General features: G+C 43.5%; 1 protein-coding gene across 4 annotated transcripts in view; it reads left to right on the top strand.

The window, feature by feature from the left end:
* The first annotated feature begins 2,557 nt into the window (after window positions 1-2,557).
* The window catches only part of LOC131267245 (aquaporin AQPAn.G), a 38,684-nt gene continuing 29,092 nt past the window's right edge, over window positions 2,558-12,149 (top strand). The window contains exons 1-2 of one of the 4 annotated variants that reach the window (XM_058270067.1): window positions 2,558-2,675; window positions 5,478-5,810. In XM_058270067.1, the coding sequence (XP_058126050.1) occupies window positions 5,795-5,810 (16 nt within the window). In that variant the 5' untranslated portion in view covers window positions 2,558-2,675; window positions 5,478-5,794. The other 3 variants (XM_058270065.1, XM_058270068.1, XM_058270066.1) reach the window with 3 other exon arrangements.

The raw sequence follows: 12,149 nt of genomic DNA, 5'->3' as shown, positions 1-12,149 counted from the left end.
GAATAATTGTGAATGAAAAAGGCAAAGACATAAATCGAAGTTTGAGTTGTTAATTATTTTCATGAAACGGTGGGTTTAGAAATGAAACTTATTTTAACGACAACTTTAAGGTCAACGAAGAGTGTTGCATAACAGTGTTTCTGATATTTTATAAGCTCTTCTAAATTTCTTCAAGCTCCTTTCTTTGACCATTCATGAATGATTTCATCAGCAAACATGTTATTTAGAAATTGTATACTAACAGTAGATAAACATGTATACCTGATTTTTACAGCCTATCTGATAAATGCTGCTAGCGAACACTTTCATTCTGGATTTATATAACACATTTTGAGAAAATAAAAGCTGAAAAAACTTAATTTCGACCTGTTTTGCTTTGCACCAAGAGGTGCATCAAAAAACCAAAACCAACAACATAAAGTTAAAAGTAGTCGTTTACCGATTTCAAAAATTTTTACATAACGAGTTTATGGGACTCAAACTTGCGTACGTACGTAACGCTTCAACGTTGTCTATTCTTCTGGAATTTTATTTAATGAGAAAAATTACAAAGTTACAAAAATGTCAAACACCTACCTCTCTACCTTTTGCGGTACACAAATAACCTTCCCCGCTTTCTTGTACCGCTTTTATCGTGCCCATTAGATGACACTCTGGAAAATTAAATCTCCACCGCCATGTCTCGCGGCAATTGTGTCGGTTGTAAATAACGCCGCCGTCCGCTTGCAATGGGCCGAAGGGTTCCAATTTTTCGGATGATGGCCACCGAAGACACGGCCAAGCGGAGCGTGTTCGGCGGTAGTTCAATTTGGCAAATGAAATCCAGACACGCCTACGTGCTCGAGGCCGGTTAAGGGCGCCAAGCGAAATGTCACCCTTTTCTTGCGTTGCTAGCTTTCGTTTTCTTTTCTCGGGTAGACCCTTTCGATAAGCTACCGTCGATGTTTATGGTCGTCTGATAGTAGTTGGCCCAGCGCAATAGGTTTTCCGACCGCGGTAAGACGTTCGCAAAAGTGCACCCGCAAGGTTGGGTTTGTTTAAAATCTAGCCATTCGCATTCCGGGTAAAGTTTGGCAAACATGAGAAAAAAAAACATCATATTGCAACCGGTTAAAAAGCTGTGTGTGGGATGAATAATCAATTAATCGTCCAATATCATAGCGGAAATGACGAACGGTAGGTCAGTTTGTTTTCAACCCAACAAAAGAACTGCCCACCGGAATAACTAAAAATGGCTGTCACGGGCTCATTGAAATGTGAATGATAGTGATGGCGCACCGGCCGAATCATATCTATGCTCTGGGCCGGTGTCAGTGCCTTATCAACGCGGAAACCGAAGTTGCGGAGTTCCGATATGGTGTCGGTACGTGTGACATGGTTGGACAGTTTCGGCGTCAGCTCGCAGTGGAAGGGGGTGTATTGTTGCGATACTTCCGCCATCACGGAATGGGTTTGATTGATGGGTGGTACACGCATCGGTGATCGATGGGGGCGGCATAGATGACCACCAGTTTAGGTTTTTTGGGGAATCCACGTTTAATTCCCAGACATTTTGGTGGGGTGTGGAGCGTTGAAGCGACAAGCAAGACAAGTTCGACTTATTGATGGAACAAATCGACTCAATTCTATCAATTAGTGTTTATTGTTTAGATAGATAAAATAGAAAACCAAACCCGCGCCTCACTTGTGGTGGAAACTAAAACCAGGCTCCATATTTTGATATTGTACAATATGTAACGTGAGATTTAATCGTTTCATTCACTATTTTCCCATATCCAAACATTTAAAAATAAGATTTTATTCAAGAAATGCTTTGCACAGAGATATTCCGAGGTCTTCTTCTGTCATAATTCATCATTTTTCAGGAGCTTCATTTAATGTTTGTGTCCATTTTGTCATACGCTAATTTTAAAATCAAATAAAAACAAAGCAATATCAAAACCCATTGCTGCTGATTAAATAAAAGTTGCTGACTCTTAAACAAAATTATAAGAATCAAGAAAATTATTGCTCGTTTGAACAATTCGTGTTATAACAGCATTGAAAGTTTATGTTGTAAAATGTTATTGGTTTTACGGTTATTTAACAGTATAGTAATTTATTCAACAAGGAAAAGTTTCCTATCCAGTGTATAACTCTTTTCTCGTTTCATGAACAGTTCGCTATGAAAAGTATAATTCTTTTCTCCTTTATGGAAAGTTCGCTATTAAAATTGTAATATTCTGATAAGCGTATAAGTGTATAATCTTTTGTTTTTTTGATCAGACCATTCAAAAACGCCGGAAACCGTTCTGTGAACGCCGCCAGTCAAATTGGTTTTTCAAAGATTTTCCAACTGCATCAAACGATTGCCGACACTCAGTCGCGAGCGTGAAGTGAAACCCGCGGATCCCGCGATGCGTACGTGAGCGACCGTCGGCCAGAACCGCGAATAATACGGCGACACTCAGCCTCGCGCACCTGAGATGCACGCCCGCGATGCCGTGGCGGCTTGGCTGAGTGCAGCAGCCGCACGATACGGCCGCCAACCGTCGCAGCAGCATCGCCAGTCGAACCAGCCGCCTTCCCGCAGACGCACGAAAACCGTGCTCCACAACTCCACCAGTATATTTACTTTCGCGCGCCACTTCCAGTTGCCATTTAAACACCGTCCGTTGCAGGTTGCAGACCGCGTGGTCAGTTCGATTTTCGCGTTCGAGTGTGTCGAATTGTGTGTGTTTGTTTTGTAATTTGATTTTGTCCAGTTCGTGATTTTCCCCACCGTGCATGTTGTTGGTCGATTTGGTCGTAAACACAGAGTGCTTTGTTTTTCGAGCCAAAAGTTTTCCCAGTTGCGTGTGTTTATCGAATCCGGGCGTACAGTTTTCTTCGACTTCTGGTCGAGAAACCGAGAACCAGAGTGTTGGCAGAGAATCTTATCCGGCCCGTTCTGCACGGAAAAGGTTAGTGTAAAAGGCGTGCGTTGCTAGCGCCAGCACCCAAAAAGCGAATAGCTGCACGTAGCAGACGATACGGATCTGTTGCCGGTTTTTTGTCCGCCTTTCGGCCCCTGGAGTGGATGGACACTCATGCAGCTGATAAGAAGCTTGCTACCGATGTTGCAAAATGTGGCGATTTCCCCGATGGGGCACGACGATGGGGCTGCTCCGTCTATCCCCTTCTTCTAGTGACATAAGAGAGAGTGTGTTTAGGGGTTTGTTTTATTTCCTTCCGTTTTGTTTCAAGCGTGTGTGGACAGAAAGATTTACGGGTCACGATAGGCAGAAGGTGTCTTATCTGCGGAGAAGGATCGCTCAGGTGCCACACGGGTTGTGGGTGCCGTTCATTCAGTGTTCCAAGTGCCCTCGGACAGAAAGATAGGCGAGATCGTTTTATCGCAGGTTTGCTCCCGGTTGTGGTGAATTGATCAATCGGAGGGATTCGGTTTGTACGTGCGGGTTTTTTCGCATCCCATTGATTTGGTCGAGTAGATAACTGGTGATAAGTCAGTGGGGTTTTTTTTTATTTTAAAAATTGAAAAGTGAACAAGAACAGTGTTATGCCAATGTGACATTGCCTTTCGTTTTATTTTTTTCATAAAAAACTGAAGGGAAATGTTTTATCTGCTTATTCAAAGTGTTTACTTTACTAGAAAATTTTTTTTTTCTTTTAAAGTCAGCACCATTTCCTGGCTTTAACTCATCACTAGAATTGCAAACGATCGACCAAAATAATTTGCTATTGAAATCTCTACTTAAAAACCGCCGTTAAATGTGTTTAAATCAAACCACCCGAATATAGTGGAAGTCGAAAAAGCATGACAGCTCCCGGTTGTACTTCCAATTAGCATATCCTGTCACGAGCGCTTTTTGCCCTTTCAAACACAAGAGAAAAAGGATAAAAAGGACCCTGACGGGTGCGGGTTGCATTCTCGAGTTCTGGCCCGAGAACGAACGACTTCCGGGCGGGCCGATGCGATGAGAGCCGTTCCGCGCCAACTGGTGGACCAAGTGTTGGGCGAAACAAATGGGAATGTCTTCCGGGGTTGTGCCTAACCCAACTCGCGACTAGTTATTTACGATAGTGGCTCAATCCGGACCCGGAGTCGTTTCCACCAGGCGTGTGTGCATGTGTGTGCGTGTGTGTATGTGGAAAGTTATGATGGGGAGGATGTTAAACATACGATTAACTGCAGCGTGCTTGGGATGGTTTTTATTCCTGTATTCGGTTACATATACCGTATCGTGCACACTTCACGCCAGTGGGTCAGTAGGAGCATTTGCTTCGCGAGTGCATACGAGCGATAGGTTTATGCTTCTTTGAGTTGGCCGCGCTCGGACTGCGGAGGACGATAAATTTTCCGACCCGTACCTTGAAGTCCGGCACAGGAAGAGCGCACTTCCTTTCGCGAGCGGGTGAAAATGGAAATAGAACGATGAAGATAAAAATACGACCGTGCACTGGCCGTGCCTGTTCGGTTGTTGCCAAAGTCGGCAGAGACGATGATCTACGCGATTCTACACCTGTTTTCAGGTGCTTTTAAACTGAAATTAGAACATTTCAAATAGTTGAAAGATATTAATTTTATCAAAGTAGATTTTAAAGGGGTTTTACTAAAATTCATCCAAAAAGTTCCAGAAGCTAGAGACATTTTTAACATAAATAAAATCTCTCCTATGCGACTACGTAGTGGCCACATTCCGGTCAGTTTGCCCAGAGTGGTCAAACGTAGCAAATGGCGATGCGAAATGTACCGTTTGCTGGCAGAAAATGCTGACAAACAGCACACATCAGTTCGCTGGCGAGATACAGGTTTGGCGGGCAGATCGCACGATCGTGATCATGATCTTGAGCCGCGCAGCATCATATTATGCCACGTTACTTTCATTCAGGTTTGCTCACGTTGGCCTCCTGCCCGCCGTGAGGTGCACGAAAGTAGGTGAGAAGGACAGGTTCACGCCGCTGTGTTTGGCGCGTTAGAGGAAGGCTGGCTTTGGAAGCGAACTGCGTGTGTGTCTGTGGAAATTAATTTTCCCGCAAGCAGTACACAATATAAACAGCTGATTAAGGGGGTTAAGAATTTTGGTTCGAATAATAGGTCAAAGATATTTTTCAACAAGATAAGATACAGTTAGGCTTGCTTCTGTTGCTTGCAAATTACATCCCTTTATGTTACAATTGCATGATTTATTTTTCCATTCGTTGCTTACGTCGGAAATAGACCTTCAGACTTCTATAACTTTTATTTTAATCTATTTTGAACAATAAAACACCAAATTAAAAAAAAAGAACAACTCCACACACAGAACAAACGGCTATGATTGTTAGGTTATGAAATTGGAGATTCTCCTCGCGGTACTTCCTTGTACCCCAAAACAAGCTGTTCAAATAAGAGCGCCCCTCTCTGGTAGCCCTCGAGCATCCAAACAAGTCGGCATCTTTTCTAATGATTTTCTTTTTCTCAACTACTCTTTCCCTCTCTTCCGACACAACCCCAGACAAGGTTTAGGTAAAGCGAATTGAGCTGTTGGAGTCGTCTTCCCGGCTGGAACCCATCGTGGCGCCCAAAGCTTAGTGACTGTGAAGAAGACTTCCCTGTCAAGAGGCATAGTCAAGCGTGTCAAAGGAACCGTAACGAAACGAAACGAAAAAAACAGGAAAAGAAAAACGATCCATCGAGAAATAGAAAATAGCGCGGTAGCGGAAAATTATAGTTCGTTCACAGTTGATTAGAGCTGCAAATCGGCTCACCCAGTAAAGACAACGGGAGAAAGCAGTTACGCTGAATCGTGAAGAACCGCCCAGGGCAGCCAAAATGACCGAAAGCGCAGGTGAGTGTTTAAGATGGATTTAATAATGTGCAACCCCCTCCCCCGGGCCCAGGTGGAACGATTACGTATTGTAAGCGAGGGAAATGGCGGACGTTGAACTTTTTGCAGAAGCAGTTGCCCGAATGTTTTACTCCCTAATTTGTTCGAAACGCTTTTTCCTTAAGTCGAAACGCTTTTTGAAACTTAAGTGAAAATTAAATTATTAAAAAAAAGCATATTTTCCAAACCACACCAAACCAAATCCCTGGGAAAGAGTTGATGCACGTGGTAACCTTAACCTACCCTTTCTTCAAAAACAGGATATTACGTGGCTTATGCAAGCTGCAAACCGCAATAGAACGGCAAGCAATCAAACGCTTGCCCGTTTAATAGATGTTCCTGCCATTTTCGGTACGGTTCCTACGGTGGACCTTCAAAAACGTGCGCAAGACGTTATTTTACGCTTCGCGCTTGTCAACCGTGTATCGAATAAACCACTTCCGGTGACTCAAGTACCGACGACGTGGCCAAAATTTGTGATGCTCCACCGCAGCCCATGTCATTTTGGAAAAAAGAGTCCACCTCGGTACCTGGGTGGTCCACAGACGATGGCCCTTCGTTCCCAACTGACACAGTTCCCAAATGTTCGGCTTTTTTTTATTTCGGGTAAACAAGATTCACCTGGGCGACATTTTGTGGCGGAGTGTTCTTCAGATCTCCTGCCCTATTGCGTGCCGGAAGGCAAAGGCCGGCGTACCCGGGCGGAGGAAATGTGGATGAAATTGTGGATGTGACATTTGAAGAACCAATTTGCGTAGCTGCTTAAGACAATCGAAGTTGACGGTCGGAGAACCGGTATATCGATTCGGTGGGGTGTTGGAGTTCGTGACAATTTGGATACGGAGGAGACGGGGAAAGGGATAAAAAGCAATCAGTTTTTTTTTTGGCCACAAGGTTATGGTCACAATTTGGTTACAGCGGCGTTGCTCTTAGGTCACCGCACAGTAGTTTGAGAACAGCCGATGACTCAGTGTCTCCCGGGGTCGAGTGAGCAGCTTTTTTTAAATCCGTTTAGTACACACACAATTACTTTGATTGTGTCGCTAAATAACATTAGGTGCGCAGCTAAGTTTGTGTATGGATTACGTCCTGTTTTTAGCCTGTATTTTCAACAACAAGTTCTAATAGGCGATTTATTGTTGCTAATTGTTTTTCATCTAAAACGAACTTTGACTTTTTTAATTTTTTAATCTAAAAGCAGTTCATTTGGACTTGTATATCTTTGGATTTTCAGGATGCTATCCTTACATGCCATATGCAAGATTACGTCCCCAATACTACGATCCACACTTCAACAAAAATTTGAGTAGAAAATAATTTCCACTGATGATGATAACTGATTTCCATTCACCTATACTCGTATTGAACGTAAAATAATAAAAAATCTACGAATATGGAGCGAAAACTTGCCACAAAGATTATTGCCTTCACCTCAACGACAATTGAAAATTAAGGGAATAAAATTAATAATTCTTGAATTAATTCGATTGGCTTAAAAATTTGTAAATTTTAATTACAAAAGCTTTTCAATCCTCACATTTATTTTGTTTACTGATTGGCTGAAATCTATTTCGAATAAGCCCTCATTTTTTAAATGGATCTCTCCGAATTACGTATTATGAGATTATCTGCTGCATAAGTTTGTCTGGTCAATGATGAAAATTGTCAATCAGATATCCTAAATAAGAAATTGTATTTTCTGTAAAAGCTCGTCCCTTGTTAAGACGAATTGACATGGTTGACATGGGTTTTAACAATAACTTAAGATTTTTGTACTCATATTTTTTCTTGTATTTTTTCTTTTCTTAAAAACTCACCCAAAGTTTACTATACACATAACGACTTGTATTTGGCAGCTTCGTTTTGGTCAGCTTACCTTCCCGAGCCAGACAACTAGCGAGGGCGTACGCGTTGAAAACTTACTACGCAATTATCACGCTTTTCAACTGTCAAACACCAGAACCGCTTGACGGCTCGGTGACATTTGCAGTCGCACAATACCGAACGCTCCCAAGAGCAATCCCAACCCGTGCAACCGGCTCCCCCCAGGTGGCAGGTGCGCCTGACCTTTTGCCCGTTCTAAGTCGAGCACGTGCCCAACCCAACCGAACCGGACCGCGCTTGACCGACGGTCGATCAAAAGGGCGACGAGGATCTTAGCAGCAAACTTCGAATCGATTAAATCGCCCAATGTCAAGTGCCAGTTAATTGTTTTTCCTTCCCTGACCTTCCCCGTGATTTTGCTCGATTGCCAGTGGCCCAGGTTGCGAGGTGCGAGGTACATAAAACCTCCGCCCTCCAGCTTCGATTTGCCCACGAGGGTTACGTTTACGGAGGGTGGGACGAAAAGTGAGCCGAAAATGAAAATGCCAATATCCGAAATGCCGTTCACTTTGGGGGAGATGGGGTGGCGGAGAGGAGGGGAGACGCGAGAAGCCCAAACGCACTGGCCCACATCCAACGATACGATGTCCATTGCAAAGGGCTCCAAAGCGGGCCAGCAGGAGCTGCTGATTTGAATTTCCGATTCCGTGGGAAACACTTCGCCAGCGTATTGTTGCGGGCAAAGAACGTGAGCAGGAAGGGGGCTTTTTTGTCGATCCTTTTCCGCACCGCCCGGAAGAGTAAACCGACAGAAAAGGCACGCGGTCAGCAATCAGCCACTATTCGTAGTATGTTAATGCGCGCGGAAGGAACAGAAGGAAACCCGAAAGCCGAACATAATAAAGTAATGACTGCGAAACGCTTCAGGACCTGTGCGGTCGGGCGGTCGGGCTTATGTAAATCCGGCACCGTGCCATGGTTGAGGTTGAGGTGAAGGTAACCGCGGGCCGAAGGAATGGTACCCGCCGATCGGGAAGAGCCGCCGCGCACGAATGCAAATGAAGACGCTTCCGGAGATGCGTTGAAGGTTGGATCCGGTAAAGGTTCGGCCGGCCGGCCGATCGGATCGATCGCGGATCTCCGCGGATTCGGTGCTCGATTTTGAGGATAAGCATCGGGGCCCATCAGACAACTCGTGCATCCGGTGATCTTGAGGCGCCGAAACCTTCACCGCCCGGGCAACGTACCTTCGATTTTATTTAAATTACATAATAAATTCGACCGCTCATAAGAAGACGTCTTCAGCTGCTAGTGCCCCTTTTTTGCTGTCGGGATTTAGTCTTCTCGCGTTTACCACATCGTTCTTAATCTTCGCCAAATAACTTGCACTACTTTGACAGCGGCAATTCTTCACAGTCAATTCCTTTGCATTACAATATGAGCAGCAAAAGTGAAAGTGGCACAAGGTTGCGTCTAACGAAGAAGGAGCCCCACGAAGGAGGAGGGGTGTGGGGATGGAAAAAAAGAACTAAATGAGAGTGAGAGAAAAAAAAAGATACCCACCGGGAGATGGTAATTGGCATGTGGTCGATTTGCAGTACCCTCGTTTTTTTTAGGCGCTTTTAAGTGTTGTCAAGCTTACAAAACAAAAAAAGAAGTTACGTTTAGTTTTGGCAAATTAACAGAGAGGTCTTCAAGGAATGTAAGAGTGGTCCTATTGTTCCGACAAAGAAGTGGAACGGGAGGGCAAACTAATGCGAAAAACAAAAAAAAAGGAAAAACACTTCATACCTTCATTTCATGCTGGCTTTTTTTGTCTCCAACATACACACGTATGCTCTATTGGATATATCGTTTTCAGCAACGGATTTCTGTTGGGATAAATTTGCCTGAAATGTGATACATCAATTGACGTCATTTAGGTGAACGTTAATGTGTTGAGAAGCCTTCTCTTGCGATGGCATTTCTTCGCTAGTTCGATGAACCTGTTTGCCGGGGGGTTTTTACTTCTCGAGAGAACCTGAAAGCGTGGTGCAAAATTTTGGCACTGAACGAATCTTGTTCTTGCCATAACGCGTTTTGCATGATTGGGTCATGAGATCATTTACGTCACAGGAAGAAATACGGCGTGAAGGAATGTTAATCTAAAACAAACCTACAAGACAAAGCATGAAGGTTTTGAAAAGAATTTTGTAAACAAAACAAAACGTTATAACTTGCTTGCGAGTAGTTCTCCATTCTGTAACGAATTTCTGGTAAAATGGGTTACAGAAGATGCAAATAATTTTTTCCAAAAACCTTACATTTAAGGGAAACAGACTTATTATCAAAGGAAATGGGTTAGCTAAGTGCCGTCGTGGAAGACGTACTACTACTTGCCTGATTTTATGCGTGACTTTTCGCAGTAATAATCCAAATGGACGCGAATGGTCTAAGAAGTGCTTCAAAGAGGAACACAAATCATACTCACACCATTCGAAGGACACTCTTTGCTACCACCTTTACCTACTCTTCATCGCGTATTCATGCTCTGCAATCATAAACGCGTGTTTAGTAATAAAACTAAGTAGTCAACGTGTTCCATCTACCAATCGTAGTAGTCGTCATTGCATTTTCTAACATTATGGTTTGGTTATAAATTACGTTACTTTAACATAAACTTCGTCCTAAAAGTGCCCCGAACACAACAGCAGCAATAAAACTGACCCCGGCAGCATAAGTTCATAATCAACGAAAGAAAACACGAGGACAGTTACAACATGTCCGAAAATCCATGCCAGCGCGGCCGAACGGAATCGATCGGGAACGGACGTGGTACGTAAACGTAGTGGTAGGCGCTTAACCGAATCAATCAATCGTTCGAGGCTTTCTTCCGCCGGTGGCATAAAAATCACACCCCTCCGGAGGTTGAACTTCCCTCCCTAACCGGGCGAAAGGGGGAGGAAGTAAGATATTAAATAAGATGCGCGAAAAGCCACACGCTCGCGTGCAGTTTGGATACGGTTCGTTTGTGCGAAACAAAAACGAAGACGTTCGCCGTTGGCCGCAAATTTTGACAGCTTAAGCCAAACGGCAAAAAAAAAATAAATAAAACAATCTGTGTGCAGAAGATGATGCGGCGATCGTTGGAGACGAAACCACACAAACTCAAAGCGTACTCCTCGGATAACCAAACTTACTAACGAAAAAAACGTAAGCCGCTCTCACGACCTTGACCTACACGCGCCGCGGAGGTTTGTGCACGTCACGAAAGGAGCACTCCGCGGCGAATGGCGTTCAAAGTGGAGGAAAACAAAAACAAGTCTTTCCCCCCACCCAAGACGCTGTAATCGGCCTACAAGCGGCCCGCGGGGTACACCTTTTGGTGTGATGGACAGTAAACAACGCGAACGAGCGGAGATTGGGGACGGTCGGAACTTATTTCGCTGTGAATTAACGCAGCGCGTTCCTCGTGGGATAGGGGTGGACGAAAATATGGGAAAACCTGACCGAACGATAAAGAAAACAGAAAATAGTGCCACCCTTCGCGGGGGCCTGGGATGGGGGAGAGCTCAGAGGGTTGATAGTGGCCGTGCTGGTTGTTGCAATGGACCGTATTTAAATAAGCATCGCTCGAAAAGGAAGCGAACGGTGAAGGTGCTTAAATCTGCGTCATCAATCCACCCGAGGAGTGGGAAGATTGATTTTCTTTCGTTCGATTCGAGCCGCGAGCTTTATATGCCGACCTTAAGGTGTTGGAGTGAGTGTTGGTCGGCGATGGTCAGCTTAAGATTTCTACGTTTTCTTGTGTTTTCTATGAATGGGTAATAAAAATATCATTTAACTGGACAATGATTTCCTGATTATTTTTCAAATAAGGAGCCTGCTATACAAATACTCAAGGTGCGCTGTAGTTTAGAACAAAGGACATCCCTCTGGATGTTATATAGTTTAAAATGTCTACTTTAATAGAGACGGGATATGCAAATGAAATTCAATAGTATGAATTAAAAAAGAGTAAAAAGTAAATAAAAAATCCTGCCTTCCATATTCGAATGGAAATTTGGTGTTTGGCGTTTGAATGCCTAGTTTGGATTAACTAGTTATTTATTAACCCTTCCTCAGGAAGACCTCGAATCCCAAACACTGGAAATCCCGAAGAACGGAAACAAATCCCGAAGGAGTTACAAACAATGTCAATATTTTTTAAATTGATTAGTAAGATTCAATCCTTGCAAAACAATACTAGTGGAAGCAAAACAGTTTGCCCTTCGGCAGAAATTTATAAAATATAAAAATACTCATTCCCACTGGCTTTTTTTTTGGCAGTACAAATTGGAAGTCTTTCTAAAATAACGCGTACGACAAGGTTTTGTCGACGCTAAAACCGCCCACAAAAGTGAAAGGTCGAAGGGCAAAAATAGCAAATGATAATATTTCATACTGTTTAGTCCTGTTTTTGAGAAAATTTATGATGTATTTTGTTTTATCAAAAAA

Source organism: Anopheles coustani, chromosome 2 (assembly GCF_943734705.1).
Source record: "Anopheles coustani chromosome 2, idAnoCousDA_361_x.2, whole genome shotgun sequence".
NCBI lineage: Eukaryota > Metazoa > Arthropoda > Insecta > Diptera > Culicidae > Anopheles > Anopheles coustani.
The sequence above is the reverse complement of the archived record's forward strand: the minus strand, read 5'-3'. Positions and strand labels throughout refer to the sequence as shown.